Raw genomic sequence first — 22,252 nt, forward strand, 5'->3', positions numbered from 1 at the left:
TCAGTTAAGGTATTGACAGCTAGATTTAATAGTGCACCAAAGTAGAGGATGAAAGAAGAATTCGTGTTCAAGATGGCAGAAGAGATGTAGCCCCTCCCAATGTGTGTGTGTAAAGTTCCATCAAGTCGCAGCCGACTTACGGCGACACCTTTTGGGGTTTTCATGGCAAAAGACTAACAGAGGTGGCTTGCCAGTGCCTTCCTCTGCACAGCAACCCTGGTTTTCCTTGGTGGTCTCCCATCCAAAACCTAAACCTTTATGTTGTATATTCTGTGAAGTTGACATAATAGACAAAATTCAAATATAAACTATGAGCAGTGGTGAGCAAGGCGAAATTCAAAATCCTAGAACAAGGAAGGCAGAAGGCAAGGGGGTACGCATTGGCTTAATTTTCTTCTTTTAACCTATCTTTTCAGATGTCTTCTGTTTTTTTTACACTTGAGACACTATTGCATACTTAAGTAACATTGTAGTAAATAGTTAAGAACAATACTAAGACTTTGGGTATTATAATATAAGGAAAGGAATATAACGAATTAATATAAGGAAAGGAAATAGCAACCAGTCCAGATCAAACACAAGGAACTATTACTTTTGTTACCCAGTTCGGGATCTTTACCTGGTGTGCTCATAGCCAGAAAGAAGACACCAAGATGGAAGAAGGTTGGTTTCTTTTACTTGAGCAAAAGGGAGCAAGCACTTACACTCAAAAGATGGCAGCTTGCTTAAAAACAGGTTCACTCTCCTTTTTATAGTCTCATCTGTTACATAATTCACTCATGCCTATAGTCTCAAGCTTATATAACTAGATTATCCTTTTCAATAACTTTCTCTTGTGCTTGTGTTAGCATCTACTGAAATCACTTCCCTATGCTCATAAATGCTGATTTAAAATACTACTTCCATAGCATGTAAGCTCTTTAGTAATGAAACAGTTAAAAAGCACTGAAAACAGTAAAGGCACAATCAAGCAATATATATATTTAATATATATATATATATTTAAAAAAAACTTAGTTCTGCTTTCTTAGGGAGAATTAGACGTATTGCTTTCCCCTGACTGTTGTTTAATTTTCTCTATCAGGCACCATTGCTGCTTAATCTATTAGTTACTTTGTCCATCTGCAGTAAGTTTATCAGATGAATACAAAGTTGTGATGGTGGATTTCTCCAGCACAACCAACCTTTATATGTGTGTGTGTGTAAAGTGCCGTCAAGTCGCAGCCGACTTATGGCGACGCCTTTTGGGGTTTTCATGGCAAGAGATTTGCTTTAAACAAAATTCTAAGGCCTTTTGCTGCCTGGGGTGAAAATTCCAAAAGGCACACCCTTCGTGTTATGTAGTCACTAACCAAAGTGTTGAAAACATTTTTTTAGTTTATAGTTCTCCTTTCTCATTGAGACTTAAGGTGGATTACAGGATATGAAACAGTATAGACAGACAGCATAAGACAGCCAATGAACAATGCAGTGGGTCTGGGTTTCAAAAATAGAGAACAATGTGAGTAACAAGCCATTTAAGGCAAGGTACACTATAAAAACACAGAAGTGGATTACCAGGTAGAAGACAATGCAGTAAAAGCGGTGATACTTACAATGATCATTGCAATGGATTACAATCCTATCCCGTTATAAATGTGCGTTCCGGGGCTGTTCACTTCTACTATGGTTCAAATCTCTATTTAAAAATGTCCTCTTGAACATTACTGTATTGCACATTCTGAGGAGTGATAGAAGTGTGGGAGCCTTCCTGACCTACTCATCCTGTTCCACAAGGTGGGAACTACCAATGAAAATGCATGTGAACAGGCAGCTGCCAATCTTACCTAGTTTCAATGTGCCACCTTAAGAAGGCTTTCCTCTGATGAACAACTCTGCTGCAGCAATTGTCAGATGCTGATCATTTTAATACAGTCATGGTGGTAAAAGAACATAATTAATACATGAGATTTCAAAATGGTATAGGCCGCTGGACTCCACAGACTAGATATCAGTATATGATATTCCTTTTTTTGAGGTTTTGATCTGGCAAGATTTTTATTATGCCAGCATATTCCACAAAGATTTATTAACAGAAATTTCTTGCAAAGTGGACACTTAGTGACAAGGAATAATCCGAGACACTTTCTTGCCCCAAACTCTCCTCTCCCCCACCTCTATCCCTTAAGAACTGTGATGTTGCCAACCAGAACTGTTTACATTTTGTATGTAGATGTTGTGGGATTTCATGTCTTATCATCATTATCCATTTAACCTGGATAATTCATAACTTTCCACATCCCCCTTAAATCAGAGCCATGTACATTTATACTCTTATGCTGTCTTTCGTCCTAGGTTTTAATTGGAGTCTGCAAAAATGTTTTATTTCCAGCCCTCTGGTGGGGTTATTTAACCTTTTACTTTGCCACAACGGGGTCTCCCCTGTATGCTTTTAGTCTCTTTTTCTGTCAGTTGGGATGACTGATTTTTATTACTAGTGGAAATGGTGTCATGTCAGATAGCATTTGCAGTGATTTTTCCCCCAAGGGGTGAGAAGGTGAAGATGAGATACTGATTTTGTTAGGGAGCGGGGAGGTGAACCCCTAACAGTGAATGTTAATGATCTCAGCCACACAAAGCCTGAAGAAAGTCTCTCAAAATGTCTTTCCCCTTCCATTTTTAGCTTGTTTAGGTGTGATTTATTGTTAGCCTTTAGGACAGTAAACTTAGCAATTAGCAGCTTAGGAAAATAAAAGCCCTTCATTAAGTTGTCAGTATTAATTGTGGTATTTACTTTTGTTGTCCTAAGTGGCTGCCGCTGGTCGCAATAAAATAGATGTCTAAATATATTGCCCTGCATTCTTAAGTACTGTCTCCAACTTCAGCAGTTTTTCTGCAATTTTCTAAAACTGGATTTATCCTTCATAGTAGTGATTTATCATTCCTCCCTCTTGAGGATGGCTTTCCTCACTTGAGTAATTTTTCCTAGTATGTAACATCTGCATGGGATCAAATTCAGAGGATGGTTTAAAATTAAACGAAAGCCAGACTTAAGAGAACCTGTAATAGTGCAGTTCTATCTTCAAATTATGCTGGCTAGATGAGGGTATTATTACAGCTGAATCCTCAATGCTGGTGCAATTCCAATCTACAATGGCACAATAAATTTATGCTGAGTTAATGTTAATGTTATGCCATTGTAAGGATAACAGCATAAGTGGGTAGAAGGTCAGAGGTAGGGGAGTTGTTCATGAACACAGGAAGCTGCCTTATACTGAATCAAACCCTTGGTCTATCGAAGTCAGTATTTTCTGCTCAGATGGGCAGCGGCTCTCCGGGGTCTCAGGCAGAGGTCTTTCAAATCACCTACTTGCCTAGTCCCTTTAACTGGAGATGCCAGGGATTGAACCTGAGACCTTCTGCATGCCAAGCAGATGCTCTACCATTGAGCCACAGCCACAGGGAGGATCAGAAATGAGGCCGTATATTCTGTCCTTCCTCGGGACTGTCCCATCTTCCCTGCAGGAGTAAAGTTGTGACAGCAAAAATAAATATCTTAAGGACAGAATGCAAGCCAGTGGAAAAGTCAAAGTGGCTGGCTCTTGCTCTGGCCCCAGCCACATCTAAAGACAGGATACCAGCTAATGCAAGAGTCATATGTGGCAAAGCACCTGGAGATTATAAGCTCCAGCAAGGAAAGACAGCTGACATGGCGGGATGCATGGCATGGGCTACACTCCTCTGCCCCCATCTCTAGAGAACTGTGAGCACAAAAAATGGGAACTTGTGTGAAAAAAAGCACTTGACTTTGTACAAAGGGAACATTCTACACAAAGCCAATAGAAAAGGGTTTAGAAGTAGCTCACATCTTATTAGAACCCTGACAGGTAATCTGCCTCAGGGTGGCAGGTTTAAATAATCCACCAGGAGCCTCAATTCTGCTCCTGTATCTGTAGCTGCATGGGAAAAGTACCCGACGCAGATTAGTGCCATAGAGCAACATCCTGTCCCTCTCCTCTCCGCATCACAATAAAAGGAATGAGTGTGCAGGGCATGTCTTATTCCACCCTCATTGCATTTGTGGAAGCTGTGTTTTGGTTTAACAACCATCCTTGATAACCTTCCCTTAATCAATAGTAGCAACAGCATCCCACACACAGAATAAATACGCTCTCAGCAATGTTGTCTACAAAATCCCTAAAGCCGGTGGCAGGCTGCTGAACTGTACATGCAATCTCATATTCTTAGGAATGGAGCTCTGAGCCACCAAGAGGCCCCTCCTGTTGATGCAGTCCATTGGCTTTCTGCAGCAGCAAGCACTATAAAAGCCCCAAGTAAACATGGGGATTTCTGTCAGCTCTGCAGCCTTACTGGTATGCTGATCTTCCCAGTTTCCAGCACATGGCTTTCCTTATGACTGCAGTTTGATGAAGTGACACAGTCCCTGCTTACGCTTCTGTGATACTGACTTGTGGACTTCCTTGCAACCTTGGCTTTTGGTTGACAAGTCAATGCGGTCTTGGATTGTCTTCAGATGGTTTGAAACCTTGGACGTCTCCTCAGCTTCACTCCATCTATGGTTCAGCCAGATTGCGGCCCATTACCCTAGTTTTGTTGCACGGTCAAGTTCTTTAGCATTGTCAACAACTTCTGTTTTAATCAGAAGTATAGCTTTCATGCTTACAGGCTATTAGAATTAAGGTACTACAATAATGCACAGCAGGAACACTGTTAGAACAGTGTATTTTTGTAGTTGACCTAGGTCTTTTATGCATGGCTGTTTCACGCACTGTCACCCCTCCAACTACTTTGGGTCTTTGTGCTGATTATGCATGCCGTTTCCGACCATCAGAGGTCGCCTCGCTCTCCCCCTGCATTTCCCTGCGTTTTGCCCACGTTTTCAAATTCGAGATAAAACAGGTCTCAGAAAACACGGGCAAAATGCGGGGAAACGCAGGGGGAGAGCGAGGTGACCTCTGATGGTTGGAAATAGCATGCATAATCAACACAAAGACCCGAAGTTGTCGGAGGGATGACAGCGAGTGAAACAGCCATGCATAAAAGACCCTACATTTTCCTTTACTCTTCACCTTTGTATCAGGATTTGCAGAAAGTGGACACTTCCTCTACAAAGAACGGTATAAACTCATGGGCATTTTAGGTCTAGCTCATCTTCAAACTACTTTTCAATTGGGGAGGGGAATGTCAGTCTTCCCCTGAATTTTTGCTCTGCTTGGCCAACCGGCATTGATTAATAATTTTTATTTATATAGTGTTTCAGACACAGATTTTGTTTTTGTAATTCTCTTCTTTCTCTTCCCTGCAACAACTCTTTTATTCCCATTTACAGATGGGAATATAAGGTTGATAAAGGTAACTTCTCCAGTCACTCAGTTTGATCACAGCTGCACTAGGAATTTAAAGCCAAGTTTAAATCCAACTCATTATGCTGGCATGGTAGATAGTATGTACACTTATCCTTCATATCTATTTTGGCTGATGGTCTATTGAATTTACTTTAAAATATTTAATATTTATTGACAGATTTATATTCTCTGTTGCAACTTGCATACTTCACAGTTGTGACAAACGCTCTTGTTTCCCATTGGAGTTACTAATTTTTAAATCTCATTTATTCTAGCAGAGCTGACACTTCTATTTTGGTGATTTCTAGAAATGGCATATTGATTAATAGGAATTAAATAAAGTTCACTTTGGAAGCTGCACAGACCGAAAATGTCATTTAACAAAGGTTAAGAAAATATTAGCTTTAGGAAGCTAATGGTAAATGTGATTAATGCTATTTGTAAACAGCCTGTGAGCAACAGGCTAGGAGAGAAAATATATCTCAGAGAAAGATCGCTGAAAATGTTTGTAGCTTAGAGAAAAAATACCACACTCTGGGAACTGAATGCTTCAATTCAACTATCCCGCCTTCCTGGCAAAGTCGAATCACAGTGCTTGCATCAAAGAAGTATACTTAGTAGATAAGGATGCTATTCTGAACAGATTCCTGTACAATCAGATGAGCCACTATTGACCTAAAATAAGTAGAACAAATCTCCCTCTTCAACCCTTAGTCATTTGCTATACTTCCTAATGATGGAACTGAACATCTGTGTTCTGAATATAACTCTCATTTATGCAGATGATGCAGCTGTACTTGCTAGTGGCAGAATAATTTCCTTGACTACGAGTGAGGGCACTTATTTGGCTTATCTTATTTTTTTGTCATCAAGGCTTTGGTTCCTGCCCCTCCATCCAGCTATTAAGTGGTGTTAAAGTATCTTGAAGTGTCTTGCATGTGTAATTACATCTTCATTGTGAAGTAGCACATCTACTATCACTAGGGGCTGTTTCATAATTGTTTCTGAAAGGGATAGTAATGTAGTCTGTTGCACTGTTTATTTACATATTACCCCCCTTTGTACTGCAATTACCTTTGTAACCCAGTTTCTTCATTATGGTATGTCATGACTTAGACCAGTTTTCATTTGCATTGTTTTCCAGTTCTGTAATCCTAGGCCTACAGCAGGGATGGGGAACCTCAGGCCCGGGGGCCGTATGCGGCCCCCGAGGACATTTTTTGTGGCCCTCGGGAGCTCCAGGGCCCTGCCATGGAGGGGCGAGGCAGGGCAGCCCTCCCTGAGGGTATTCCTGGGGCCATGACTTGCAGAGGAGCTGCGGTGCCCTTTGGACCTCCTCTCACCGACTGACAGCTGTTGGTCGGCGAGAGGAGGAGGAAGGACGCTTCCCGCAAGGCTGCCCCCTATAGCTGCAGCATGCAGGAACGCCAGGGCACTCTGTAAGCCCCTCTCGCTGCCTGTCGGCTGTTGAGCAGGGAGGGGGGGGAAGAGGCCCACGGCTCCCAGTGGCAGAGCATGTGCGCAGGAGCCGATCGGGCTTCGGGGGCCTTTTGTGGACTCTGAGGGGGGGAGGGCATGGAGCCTGGGCCAGGTTGTGGGGGCCTGCGGGTGTGTGTGTGTGTGGGGAAAGGCTTTTCTCTCTCCCTCTCTTTCTGTCTCTTTCTTTGTCTGTCTTGGTCATTTTCTTTTTTCCCCTCTTTCCATTTCTTTCTCCCTCTCTCAATTTTCCTTTCTCTGTTTTCCTTCCTTCCTCTCTTCCTCCCTTGCTGATCGACCGCGTGCTGCGCCCCCCTGGCGCCTCGTTTGCTTGGGCCCACCGCTGGCTGCCCTCCCGCCTAGGGGGGAGGACCGGGGTAGCGGGGGCACCCTCCAGGCATTCTCTGTGTGGCCTCCCCTGGGGTTGCCAACCTCCAGGTGGTGGCTGGAGACCTGGCAAATCTAGCCTCGCCCCCACACACCGGGAGATCTACACCTGGTATGGCCCCCAAATGATGTTATAAATGTGCAAATGGCCCTTGGCAGGAAAAAGGCTCCCCACCCCTGGCCTACAGCCTTGTTTATTGGAGGTCTTTGCTGTTCATACTTTATAATCTGCTTTGAGCCTCAGTGAGGAAAATGGGCTATAAATGAAGATGATGATGATAATAATATTAGTAGTAAAAAGTGGGAACCCATAAGGAGGTATCTCATTTCCCTCCCTTTCGTCTTTCTTTTCTGAAAGCCCCCATAGTATCTTTCCTGCTTCTTTCTCTCCTTCTAGGGTTGCCAATCTCCAGGTGAGCCTGGAGATCTCCTGGAATCACAAAGATCTCCCAGCTACAGAGATCATGTCCTCCTTAGGGTTGCTATCTCCAGATTGGGAAATCCCTGGAGGTCTGGGGGTGGAACCTTGGGAAGGAGAGGGAGGGAAGCAACTAACTCACCTTGAAATCTAAAGTGCATTTGTGTGTCTTATTCCTCATTGTTTATATGCTACCTTTGGGTTTCTCAGGTTTCTTATGAATAAGAAAGCTATTTTACCAGCGTGACTAATAGCCATGGCAAGAGCCACTATCCATTAATATTTTTTCTAAGGCTATCTAAACTAGTTGCCATCACTGTATCTTATGGTAATGAGATGGTTAGTTATGGTAACTAATTATATGTGAATTAGATATATTAGGGGCCCTGAGCTGGATGGTCATCAGATCTCAGAAGCTAAACAGGGTTGGCCTTGGTTAGTATATGGATGGGAAGTTCAGGGTAGCAATGCAGAGGCAGGCAATGGCAAACACCTGTGTTCATCTCTTGCCTTGAAAGCCTTATGGTGTCGCCATATGTTGGCTGCAACTTGACGGCACTTCCACCGACAAATATATTGGTGGCTAACCAGTTCCAAAGGGCACTTAATCTTTGGTAGAATGGGCTGCAATTTCTGCTACCCCTCCTACTGCAGACCTCTAGTTTGCTCCCATGTTGTTCTTGAGGGCCTGCTAACCCCTAGGAACAAAATTGGGGAGGAGGGGTTCAGTGGGCTGTATTGGGAGAGGGAATTAGAAAGATCCCACTACATGAGGTTCATGGATTCTTGGATAATCCCATTGTTCCTTTTGTCTGTCATGAACCTACACCCAGTAAGTTCACTATTATGAACAGGAAATTTATCTCTGATAACTTTCTCCACATCATTTATAATCATATGAAACCGTTGCCTATAAGTTTCTTGTTGAGAAAATGATCAGTGACATTCTTGCTTTAGTTGTCCTTTACTGCACCCTTTTCATGTACATGATGGGGCATCCAGAACTGTATGTTCTAAATATGGCTTCATTGCCTCAAGTGCTGTGGTAGTGAAGTGATACATAAATATCTCAAATAAAAATAATTAAAAAGCCATATGACACTCATTGTATTCTTTCCTAATAATTCCCAAATGTATTTTACCCTTTTCATGGTTGGTGTGTACTGAATTGATATTTTTACTGATTTTACCACCTAGAGCCAAGGTACCTTTTGAATTTTTACAGCAAATTGCAGCGTATATGAAGTGGGGGGTGGAGGTGGTTGTACTAATTTTGCACTTACTTTTCATCTTATCTGCTATTGTGTTAAACTGATCCAGGATCAGAAATGGATCAAAAGGGCATCTTTACAGTTGGTTTGGAACTTCACAATACTGAATAAAATATATCCTTGGAAAAAGGTTATGAATAAAGTAAAAAGCTCATTTTCTTTTATTTTCTTTATATATTTTTGTCTTTTTATAACATAACGCATAAAACAAAACAAACAAATACAACAAAAAACAAAAAATATCAATTATATAATCTGCTTAATTCAATCAAAATTGCAAAATTACAAAATTCAGAATATCCTTTTGACCCACCACCCACCATAGAAAGTGACCCATCACCAGACTTCCGGAGAAGTGTCTAAACAGTTTAAAGATTACATTATTGACAATAAGATAAAAAAAGGTAAACTTATTTCTATAACTCATTAACTAAAATAGTAAAATCCATTTTTGCCAGTTTATCCCAATATGTGACGGCCTTCGCCCATGTTTTTTTTAATTCTTCCATATCTTTTCCATGTAGGAATTCTGTTAATTTGGCCATCCTCATATACATCCATAATTTCTCTCTCCAGTCACTAATTGAAGGTTTATTTACTTGCTTCCAAACTTTGGCTATTATAATTCTTGCAGCAACAAATGACCCTATCATTTCTATCCATTTTTTCTTGAGGAATCCCCAATAAACAGAATGCAGGATTTCTTTTTACTCTCATATTAATCAAATTATTAGTTTCTCTTATTACGTTTTTCCAAATTTTTAAATTTTTTTTACATATCCACCATGCATGCATAAAAGTTCCTCTTTCATTTCCACATTTCCAGCATAGATCCATGTCTCCTTTTTTCATTTTACTTATCATCACGGGAGTTATATACCATCTATAAAATATTTTATATAAGTTCTCTCTAATTTCGTTGGTTATTGTAAATTTGAATTCTTTCTTCCATAAGTTTTCCCATGTTTCCAAATCAATATTATATCCTAACTCCTTCATCCATTTCACCATTACTGGTTTAATTCTTTCTTGTTCTAAATTTACTTCAGTTAATAACCTATGTATCCTTCCTATCAATCCTTTATTTCCCTTTATTAGTATATTTTCTAATTTGGATTTATTTTTATTAAATCCAACTTGCTTATCTTTGTTAAATATATCTTTTAATTTATAATACATAAACCAATCTTTAATATTAAGTTCTTCTCTACTTCTTAAAACCCAATCTCCTTCCTTATAATCTATAATTTCTCTATATACATCCATATCTAAATTTAATTGTATCCCTCTCTTCATAACTGCTTCTAATATAAATGCTTCATAAATGCTTCTAAAGCTCATTTTCTAATATGGATACTTTGTGAATTGCATTTTTAACTTTCCTGTGTTTGAGACTTATTTCTATCCCTATCCTTTTGTTTCCTGGTTTATAACAAGCTGCTGGTTCACAATGGGAATGTTCTAGCAATATATAATGTTTTTAATATCAATATATTGTAATATTAATAGGCCTAGTATGGGCCAAAAAAATTACAGCTTGTGTCAGCTATGTATTATGCAGTGCATTCCGAAAGCAGAGTTATATTCATCTAAGTCTGTTGACTTCAGTGGATTCAGAAGGGTATAATTCTGTTTAGGAGGGCACTGTAAATTAGCTTCCCAGTACATATGGTTCATCTGCATTAGATTGTGTGAGTCTCAGGGCGAGCACTCTCTTTCACTTCCTCCTCCGTTCTCTGACAGAAGTTTGTTCTTTAACCATGGGTTAGAATTATATTTGTATCAGTGTTATTAATCCTCTTATGAAGGGGTTTAGAAACCCTGGTTAAGAGAGGGGCATTCTTAGTGTTAAGTTTGTATTCATGGAGATGCAATGCCAAACCATGGTTAAAGCAGACAAAGGAAGGGAATTAAAAAATTGTTTTCATTCAATAACCTCCATAATATATCAGGTCACTTGCACTAACAAGGTGGCATTTGAAAGCTTATGACGTACTTGCCCTACTGATATTGTGTCAACTGACATATTCCTTATAAACTTTAGAATGTCAGTTATAAGTTCTTCCAAATTCTTCTTAAAGCTCAGCTGATCAGAGGAGCAAGTTACAGGGGATAATGAGAGTTCTTACTGGCAAACTGCACTGTAACGTTAGAAAAGATCAGTCATTGGATTCAAGAGAAATAGGTGGGCAGAAGATCCGTTTGCAAAAGTGAAATGGTCAGAGGACGATGAATTGGGGGCAGGCTGGTTTTGGAAGCTCCTGAACAATGTCAGTGTGAGCGATTATATTCCTGGCCTCCTGTTCATATAAAGTGGGTATAGCTGGTCCCCCCTGTGTACTGTGAGCTTGCTAGAATATAATAAAACAGTATGACTTCTTTCCAACCATCATCCCCAATTGAGAACTCTGTAAAATGGAATAGCTTGAATTAATTCAGCCTTTCTTTCTTTTTCTTCTTCTGTTATCTTCTGTTTAACTCAGTAGTACAAAAGCAGTCCTTGCAGCATGAAGTGTATAGCTTGTGTCTGTGAGAATAAGCATTGTGGTTCTGCAAATGTCTGTGGTCGAGCAGGAGTTGTGCATAGGGTTGCCAGGTCCCTCTTTGCCACTGGCGGGAGGTTTCTGAGGGGGAGCCTGAGGAGGGCTGGGTTTGGGGAGGGGTGGGAATTCAATGCCATAGAGTCCAATTGCCAAAGTGGCTATTTTCTCTTATCAGCTGGAGATCAGTTGTAATAGCAGGAGATCTCCAGCTAGTACCTGGAGGCTGGCAACCCTAGTTGTACAGTGTACAAAGTCAAACTTTTAAATACATTTCTTTATTACCAGGGCCTTAAGAAGACTGCACTATGGTGGGGGTATAATGAAGAAAGCCTGATAAGCAGATAAAAGTCTTTATGTGCCACAGTCTTCTGTGTTCTGGATAGGCTGTCTGTTTGGCAGAAGAATATGCTCTGGAGGCATTTTACAATGTTTATTATTACTTGTGTTCAAACCTGTTTGTTCATTAGGGCTGGATTGCTGTAATATGACATTGATGGTAGTGTACTATTTATACTCAAAAATTTATACTGTTCTCAGAATATTTTAATCAGGATGAAATTTAGGGGAGGGCAGTCTCTACTATGATGGGCCCAGACTCATTTTAGGAAAATTTGAAATGATGGCACATGTGTACATATACACAGTTATTTCTAGTAATATAACCAATTCCAGATTTGAATTGCACCTCAAGGACCAAGGACGAGGCTGTACTCATGGCCTCAGCTCTGCCTCAAGGGCCCCCTTTCTTTCTTCTCTGTGCCTTGTCAGCCTTTTCCAGCCAGCTTGCCTTCTTCCTTTGACATCTCCCTTTTTGTCCCTGGGGCTCCACCCATGCTGGCCAAGACCTGCCGTGCCCCTCCCTTCTCTGAGCCCTGTTTCTCTTTTAACCCCTTCCTTGCCTTACCCCAACCCAGCCGGTTTTGCATAGGGCCAGCTAGAGACCCTTTCTGCCAGCCCCACCCCTCATTCTGGCAAAACTCCTTCTGCTGTGCTCAGTAGCTGATTTGTGGGGAAAAGGTTCCCCTGTGCATGGTGCATCCTCTCTCCTGCTGGGGCCATTTTGCTACTACTGCCATCCCTGGCAGTTCCTCGCCCTGTCCTGGAGCAACTGCTAACTTCTGCCTAGAAGGTTGGACCTCCTCTGGTCTCCACTGAAGGCTGAAACAAAGAAGTTCACCCCAGTAGTTATCTTAGCAAGCATTATATATCTATCAGCTTTTTGGTTGGAGTAGCAGGCCCAGGGGATATCTTACCTCCTTTTTCATTCTAACATACCCAAACAACTAACATGTTATAAGTATCTTCCTTTAATTGCAGCGTGGCTTGTGCTTGAGTTTCTGGTCTTTTCTGCATGTATTTGTTTTTTTAAATGGTATGTTCCTGGCTGTTGATAAAGTTGGCCAGTTTATTCTTACATAACTGCAGCAATGGAGTGTTACCAAATGACTGTGCCTAACCTCAATTATTTATCACATTAGCAGTTGGAGGGATGTTTTCTTTCAGTTCCTGTTTTTTAATCTCTGAGGTGTATGAGCATTGATTTCTTGATAGACTAGAAAATACCTTGGTATGAAAGATATATTATATGTGTTAATAGACATACAAGAGGCATATGTCCCTGAGTATCAACTATGGTAATCAGGCAGCCATCTGTGGGCTATCCCACCACTAAGTCAATCCATCAGTCAGAGCTAGGGTTCCCAATTGCCCGGTTATGGTGGGCAATCTGCTGCTCCTTGTGGTCTTTGCCCGCAGACATTCAGCTGGTTGGCGGGAGGAAGTAGGCGTGGAAGAGAGGGGGCGTGTCCGTGTCATCTACGTGATGACATCACTTACCGTATAAGCGGGAATAGCTGGGATGATGCTTTTCCTCCCCCCTCTTTCAGTCTCCAGGCAGCCAGTTTCGCAGCCCCACACACACTAATGCTCAGCTGTTTGGCGGAGGTGCGGCTTTCCGTTTCATTCTGTTGCATCTTCACGGCTTCCCTGGCCGCCCCAGCCGTGCCAGCCTTCTTTGCCTTTCCTCCCGGGGAAAGCAGCTTGGGAAGCAGGGATGTCGGGCAGAGTGGCAGAGAAGGCTCGTACTGCTGGGGTGGCCAGGGAAGCTTAGGAGATGAGGCAGAGCTAAAGAGAAAGCCTGCATCACTGCCAAACAGCTGAGCAGTGGGGGGGGGAGCATCTCTACAGCTCTGCCCGAAGTCCCTGGTTTCCCAAGCAGTGAGGAAAGCTGCCTGGGAGACCAGGGACAAACAGCTGAGTGACGGTGGGGGCGGGAAGCGTCTCTGCTGCTCTGCCTAATGCCCCTGGTTTCCCAAGCAATGAAAGCTGCCTGGGAGACCAGGGACAAACAGCTGAGCAGTGGTGGTGGTGGTGGTGGGTGCGCCTCTGCTGCTCTGCCTGACATTCCTGGTTTCCCAAGCAGCAAAAGCTGCCTGAGAGACCAGGGACAAACAGCTGAGTGGTGGTGTGGGAGGGGGGAGCATCTATGCCGCTCTGCCCAACGTCCCTGGTTTCCAAGCAGGGACATGGGCAGAGCGGCAGAGAAGCTCCTCTCCCCACTGCCGTTCAGCTGTTTGGCGGCTGCCTGGAGACTGAGGAACCGGGGGCAGGAAAAGCCTCACGTAGGCACTTCCGCTTAAATGGTGAGTGACGTCTTTGCGTAGATGACGTTGGTCACTGCCCCCAACCCCGCCTCCCTGAATCTCCCGCCGGTTGCGAGGTGGGAACTGGCAACCCTAGTCAGAGCCTGGGCCTTTTCCATTGTGGCTCTGGTTCTGTGGAATGGGCTCCCTGAAGAGGTGAGCTCCCCCCCACCGAGATCTTCAGGTGGCACTACCAGGCCTACCTGTTTGGCAGGTGTGACGAGGAAGGACATCTCTCCGTCGTCTCCTATTTCATTTTATTTTGAGACTCCAGAGGCTTTTTTCAGTTCAACAATAAAATAACAAAATTTTATCATACTTCACAGGGAAAGGTATTGGAGGAAAAACTAGTATTAAGGAAAGGTACAGATTTTCTGTGTAAATAATGAGTTGCTCAACAAGTACAGCGCTGATGTTATTTTACTTAACCCAGGTTTCCAACTCTTTAAGGTAGCTTAGTCCCAGAACCTGCACACAGACATTCATGTGTATACTCTGGTGCCTAAAACTAGAAGTATGGAGATTCTCCCTTCTTTCCTTTTTCTTACCATGAAATTATTTCACAGCGCTTAAAGTAATTATCTCACAATACTTGAGCCAGGAATACCTTTTTCCTCAGAGAATATACCTCCCCCTGTGACTAGAGTAGGGACCTTTTTTCCTCCCAAACTCTGTCTTTCATCGCCCTTCTGGTTTTTTCCCTAGGCACAACCCATCACACCAGAACCCAGAGTAAAAAAAAACACATTTTTTCCCAGCAGCTCAAGGCCTCCTCTCTTAAGCTCTGCCAACACCCTGTGGTTTGTTGGGAGAGCAATTTGAGGCATGAACACACTGCGGCAATTTCATTTGATTGTATGAGGGGACAACACTATTTGTGCCATATCTTGTCATCTGTTCTGTGCAAAGCCATGCAGTTTTCAGCTCCCAAGTTTTGTTTCTCCTTCCATGTTCTTTCTCCAACTCTTCTGCTCCAGCTGACTTCCGTTCATTTGTTTCCAATGGCTGGCGTGTGTGAAACCTTCCTACTTTCTACCATTTTCCCCTTTCACTTTCTTTTTGTTCATTGTTTTATTTCCACAAATATGGGAGTCCAGCCAGACCGCTTCTTTCGTTTCTGCAGAAACTCTCTCATGCCATGCCAACTCACTACACCCCCAGATTACATCACCTTGCATTGATTTCCCCTGCTTATGATCATTACACATTTCATAATCACTTTCTCCCCCTCTGTTTGTCATTTTCATGTTTTTTGTTCTTTTAATTTGTGCCAGTGTTTGTCTGAGATGATGTTGCAGTTGCTCACAGTAGTGTAGAATGGAGAAAATTTGGAACTGTGTTTCCAATTTAAAATGTATTAGAATGGAGAATGGAGAAAATTTGGAACTGTGTTTCCAATTTAAAATGTAAGAAGGACAAAGGGATAAAACTGATAAATTTAATACCTTAGTATTTCTATGACTGCATAGTATGTATTGACATTGAAAACAAAGCGTTTTTAAAAAATTCAAAAAATGACAACGTCCAGCTTAGTAAACCTGAGTAGCTGCAATCAGACTTGCTGGAAACTGCATTGAAAGTAGGGAAGCCAACTCCAGCTTGTGGAATTTCATGGAGATGCTGGGAAGGGCAGGGTTTGGGATGGGAAGGTCAGAGAAGCATGCCTATTATCTTAGGTGCTGTGGAACACAGGCAGGATGGTGCTGCTGCAGTCGTCTTGTTTGGGGGCTTCCTAGAGGCACCTGGTTGGCCACTGTGTGAACAGACTGTTGACTTGATGGGCCTTGGTCTGATCCAGCAGGGCTTTTCTTATGTTCTTATCAAGGACCTCAGCAGGGGGTAATGGCATAGACTCCACCTTCCAAAGCTGCCATTTTCTCCAGGGGAATTGATCTCTGTAGTCTGGGGACCAGTGGTAATTCTGGGAGATCTCCAGGCTTCACCTGGAGACTGGCAAGTCTAGGGAAGTGTCTGGGGAGTGCGGAGTTGGGAAAAGAGGGAGGTCAGCAGGGAAGTGATGCCCTCCAAAGCTTCCATTTTTTTCCAGGGGAACTCATCTCCGTAGTCTGGAGATTATCCTGTGTTCTTGATCATTTCTCTCCACATTCTAAGTGAAAAAAGTGTGGTGTGTCCATTGCACCTGCTTACCCCAACAAGCACCAGAATGCAGAGTTTCACAGGATGGGCGTGTGTGTGTGTGTGTGGCTCTTGTGCCATGCTTCTGATATACTGGAATGTAGGTATTCTTTATAAAGCATGATTTTATATTCAGGCACAACATAAATCAGGTTTGAATCATTCGTTTTGATGCAAAAGTATGTGTATGAAAAATAATGTATTGGTAAGTCTGAGAGCAATTTCTGACTTATTACAAGTACACGCATAGTGCTGTTACTTTCCAGAACGTCATTGTATTTGTATGTGCATGTGTGTGTATATATGATGAGATAATTTTAATCTTCATTTTAATCTTTTCTCCTTTAATCTCCACTCTCCTTTTCTAATTTATTTCCCAATGTTTTTCTTGCTTGCATGTAATTGTGCACATAATTAAGGCTGTCAAGATAAACTCTTACAGCTGCTCCGTGGAGGAACCCAGCCAAGACTGATTCTATTCCTATGCTCTCTGGTTTGCCAAGCCACTGAAGCTCAGTTGTCAGCTCCCATTCCTTTTGTACTGCTGCTACTAACCCCAGACATCTTATGTAATATGTTGACTCAGTAAGGCTGATAGTAATGTTGGGAGTTTTGTCAAGCACAGCACAGTTTCAAGCAAAGTCAGGCTTTTGTATGTTTATGTGAACAATAGGAGCAATTGCAATCACAGGGCTTGACCTGTGTTTTTCAGCATTGTTAATACGACGAGCATCCCATTCTCAAGTGCAGTTTATCCTTGCCATCATATGGTTTTATCTTCCTTTATCATATGTTTTATCATTTGTTTGCTCACTGGTATTGTTTCAGAAGATAAACTGTAGATGTCTTGTGCAGAGAGGTTCATGGATTGTTTTTAAGTCCCTAAGAAGCTCTTCACTTCATTCTGAGACAGAAATACATTACTATTTGTCTGACCACCTAGCCAGTACGTACTTGGCTTTCCAGCTGTCTTATCTGTATACTTTTGGCCATGTTTGAAATGCTGGTTGAAGGACAGGCAGCTGCATTTTTTCCTTATTTTTTCCCCACCCACAACTCCCTCAGACAGTCTTCTCATTTCCACCTGTGATAGTCCCACTTTGAGATATCCTGTCTTTTGAATATTGTGTCTCTTGGAAAATATTTAATACAAATGTATTACTTTGCAGGTACTGAACAGCAGCCGATAAATGTTGCCCCTTCTTCAGAGTCCTTTACCAACTGGAGAGCTATATTATCACCAACATGGCCTTCTAGAGAACTTGAGTCTTCCTCAGTGGGTGACATTTCAATGAGGCAAGCTTTGGAGAATGCAAATCTGCTTCAGATAATAAAAAGTACACTGGCAGGGACACGGACCAGAACTATTGGCCACACAAGGTTTTTGCCAAGCTTGTACCAAGGCAGTGGCAACAGTGCATCCCAGGAGCCTTCTGAGTTACCAGCTGAATCATCAATGAGGTCTCAAGATGCTGAGGAAATGACTATTGTATCAGGTTTGCCTCAAATGAATGTGTTCTCTGCATTGTCCACATCACCATCTGTGACGCATTCGAGTACTACTGTGTCATCTCAGATAATGCCACATGCAACATTTTCCATTTCAAAAGAAACCACAACAAGATCAGACATGCTCTTAACCTTTCCATCACCATCCCCTTTGCCATTGGTAACAGAATCATCTCATATCATTATTGTTTCTAAGTTAAATGTGCCACCCACTAAAGTGCCTTCATCCAAAAATAAAGAAAATCCACTCAATCTAAAGTCAGCAAATTTTTATTTTGATAAGAGTGTAGATAATCCAGCAAGCACAACGAAATATTCATTAACCAGCAAGGGTGGCAGAGAATTCTCAACTGCCACATTTTTTAGTAATAGCTTTGGATTTATTAGAGGGCATGCAATCACACCTGCAGTGAGACAGGTATACCGAGGGAATAGAACACGCCGCTCTCCTTTGCATGCAATACTATCCAATCAGAATTCCCTTCTATTATCTAATAAGAGAATGCTGTTGAATTCTAGCAAAAAGAAATCTCCCTCTAGGTTGATACATAATGCATCCTTGATAGCAATGCTCACCAGTAAGCCACTTAATGTAGTGATAACTTATAAAGAAAAAAACAGTTATGTGACTGCATTGTCCCCAGTTCTTAACAGCAGGACGGCAATTCCTTGGATTTCCACATCAATTCTCCATACTACAAGTGTTCCTTCTGTATTGCTGAAAAATATTTCTGATTTTTCTTCTGTATCGTTGTCAGATTCTACCCAAGAGATGCCTTTATTATCAGCTTCTGAAAGTCCAATGAGTCTTTCCCATTTGAGGAAAAATGTGTCTTCTCCAACAGTGCCAACTATAGTTGTTTCAGAGGCAGTAACTACAAACAGTGCTCAAGCACCAGCATCTACAAGCATACCAGTCTCTTACTCTCCAGATAAAGTCACTTCCCTGATAGTGGCGAGAAACTGGACTTTTAATACAGCAGTACATGGTACCATTTCAGTACCACATCATGATGAGTTCTTCTCAAAGATTTATTTAACAAATCCTTATATCACAGAATCAACTAACTGGCCTTCGTCAAAAGATACTTCTGATGTCACTTATGAAACTAGTGTAGCCACACCTCCCACAGTTTCTGAACCTATACAATGGTCTCCTAATTATTTTTTAGGGGGATCTTTACAGCATCGATCCTTCAAAGAAAATAGCACTGCCAAAATATTCACAAATTTTAATGCTGATAATGTCTTTCCTGATCAGTCATCAGGGATGCAAATCACAAGTTACAGTCTAGAAATTCCTGTCAACAAGCAAACGCCATGGCGAACAAAGCTGGAAAGAATTTTGTCACTGGAAAATACCAACTCCACTGCATTGTCAGTATCTCTGCCAACTTCCATTCAAGGCCTCTCAAAACCTGATTCCACCTCCATGTTTAAATCTGCTAATGACTCTAAAAATTTTCAGCTAACAGCTTCTAATGTACAAAGTGCAACAGTTATCTTAACAAAAGACGAGAAGAAAAATATAAAGGTATCCACCATTATGATGCCACACACAGAATATATATCTCAGCCACTTTTTTATAAATCTGATGTTAAAATGGATAAAACTTCACTTATGGCTGATACAGCCTCCTGGACCACTATTGCATTTACAGGCATATATGTTTTGCCATCATTTCCTCCAGCGAGAGACCCTTTTGGAAGCCCAGTGCCAGCTTCTGTGGATATTTCTAGTGCTGACTTAAAGGAGACCTTAGATACTTCCAGAACAGGAAAGATGTTTAAAACCACAGCTTTAGCCTTAAAACAGAACAATGGAGATTGGCAGTCTTCAGCTGGTATTACCATGTCTGCAAAAAAGAGAACAGCTCAGATTTCCCGAACTACAGAGGATGATGCAAATCCTACAGATTTAATAGCAGAATATTCTGATACTTCAGACATGCAGCAGCATACAAATTCTTCAAATAAACTGATGCCTTCAAGTTTTCTAACATCATCGGTTAATACATCAATAGCATATATTCAGAATGTTTCAGCTTTTACTGGAACAAAGTCTAAAGGTTTCATGGGACTTAATGCATACTCATTTCCTATTGAGACATCTTTTGATCAGTATTCATCCCTTATACAGAACCTTTCACAGAGCACGGAAGTACCATCTCTGCAGTCAGACAAGGAAACAAATACACATAGAAATGTTCTGGAATATTTTACTATTGGGAATTTGAACTTTGCTTCAGACTTTGAAAACCCATCCAATCATACATCTAAAGATTTCATGGCAAATAACGCGAGACTTTCTACTAGTATGGGTACATTTTTGCCAACTTTGTCAACATACTCTCACTCACTGCATTCTCTGTCTTATACTAACTCCCACACTAACCAGAAGACTCAAACAACTAATTCCAAAAGGCTCTTTCCACCAATAAATTCCTTATATACAACATCATTTCCTTTGCCGCTGGCTTCTGATTTAATGTCTAAATTAACTGTTGAAGTAAATAATGAAACGCATTCTGTTACTGGGTCAAAATCAACAGTTCATACTGTCCCAGAACCTGAGCAGCGAAGTTCAACTCCAGAATTAAAAGCCATTGAAGAACACACAGCTTCAGGAAACCAAACGCAATTCATGAATAGCACAGCTTTAGAAACAAATAATTACTTGACTAAGCCACCAACAACACATAGTGCAGGAAGGTGGTATACAAAAGTTACGAAAAGCATGTTAAACGCAGTTAAATTGCTTAATGAAACTACTAAGACCAGTCCATTGCAAACACATACCACCGACACTTTTCAGTCAGGCATCATAACCTCTTTCCATCCATCACCAACGCAACTAACTTCTCCTTTGTTGCCAAAAACCAACTTTACCCATTCTGTCATTACAGTGTTACCGTCTGTGTCTCCTGGTGTAATACCATCTGTAGCAACTTCAGAAGCAACACCAGTTACAGGAAAATCAGCTCCAACATCACCAGTTCTGACTTCATCCTTGTTCTCACTGAGTACTGAAAATTCGCCATCTGTGATGGCATTAAGCACGTTAATATCAACACTAGCAAAAAATTACACTGCCACCAATATGGCACCAACTTTAAGCCCACTAGTGACACATGCAGCCTTCCCAGTTTTATCAAGAGGCATGTCTACAACACCCACGGACACCACTAGTTCATTTCCAGTTACAAAAGCTAGTACAGTTTCAGCCCCCACAACACAAGCACCAAGACATACTGAAACAACAGTACTTGACACCAAGAAACCCACAAATTCAGACATCACTAAAGCGTCAACTGCATACCCGCTGACAATTACAGCAGCTTTGACATCTATTACAGCATCAACGAAAACAGCTAGACTTCTCCCTACACCCACTGAAAAAACTTCTGTTGCTGTTACTACACCAGCGTCAACTGCAACTTTTGCTAATGTGACAACAGTTCTTCCTTTGGAATGCCAGCTTTCCAGAAACCTTCTAGTTAAGACAGGTATGAATATATTGCGGGGGGGGGGGGAGGAGTCAAAATGATTGAGTTTGATCTGAAGTATTCCTTTTAGAAGTAGAAGCAGAATAGGTTATGTAGCTTTTTAAAAACAATAGCTGAATAGTACAAAATTAAATAACTGCATCTCACGAATATTGTTTTAGTGTTTGCAAAGTTGAACAACAGTTGATCGTCATAGGCTTAGGTCCTAACCTTTTATTCTTGCATAAGGTTCTTCTGCCCATGGAAGAGAAGCTCTATATTATACCTCCCAAACTGTGCAATAATGACAGTTTTGTTCTTTCTAAAGAGTGATATAACATTTCTTTGTACTTGATAAACCCTTGAACGGACTTGACACTTCATCCCTTATGTTTAATATCACTCATTTCAGATAGTTAGTGTCAGAATATTGTTATCATTCCCTGACATTGCTTTATACTGAAGTCTGGTGAATATAGAGTGTCTTCTTTGGGACATTGTTTTGTTGTTTTTCCTTTTCATATTGTAGCTTGCTAGAAATATGTGCAAGGTCACCTACACTTTGCACAATGTAGTGAATTCCAGGGAACGAGGAGGAAAGAAGACTAGGCTGACACACTTGTCAGTTTCTGTAACACTGTGTGAAACATGGCAATTTTTTCATAATGTGAAAATCTTAGATATGTGTCAATGGCTAGTAAATGGTGGTGAATTAAATAGTGGCTTATTCAATAGCTTGTTTCATTAAGAAGACAAAGCAGGGGATTTTAAATGAAACACACATCTTAGGGTTGTCAGACCACAGCTGGCAACCCCCAGGAGCAATTAGGAGGCAGGGACTGGTACCATGGTAGCACACTGACATCACAGCCGGTGAAAATCAGAAGTTGCTGTCATGGGATGCTCTAGGATTTGCAACACTTTTTACAAATCCTAGCTCATCAATTTTGTTACTTTTGGTTTCTACATGAAGTTGTATCAGCATGCTGGTGAAATGCTGCCTTGGGCCCCATTCCCGCCCCCCCCCCATTTCCTCTTGC

General features: G+C 41.5%; 1 protein-coding gene across 1 annotated transcript in view; it reads left to right on the plus strand.

The window, feature by feature from the left end:
- The window catches only part of KIAA1549L (KIAA1549 like), a 154,471-nt gene that overhangs the window by 34,650 nt on the left and 97,569 nt on the right, over positions 1–22,252 (plus strand). Inside the window, exons 2-3 of the mRNA XM_056851136.1 lie at positions 17,388–17,714; positions 20,634–21,233. Coding sequence (XP_056707114.1) covers positions 17,388–17,714; positions 20,634–21,233 — 927 coding nt within the window. The remainder of the gene's footprint in view (positions 1–17,387; positions 17,715–20,633; positions 21,234–22,252) is intronic.

The sequence above is a fragment of the Euleptes europaea genome, chromosome 6 (genome assembly GCF_029931775.1).
Source record: "Euleptes europaea isolate rEulEur1 chromosome 6, rEulEur1.hap1, whole genome shotgun sequence".
Taxonomy (NCBI): Eukaryota; Metazoa; Chordata; class Lepidosauria; order Squamata; family Sphaerodactylidae; genus Euleptes; species Euleptes europaea.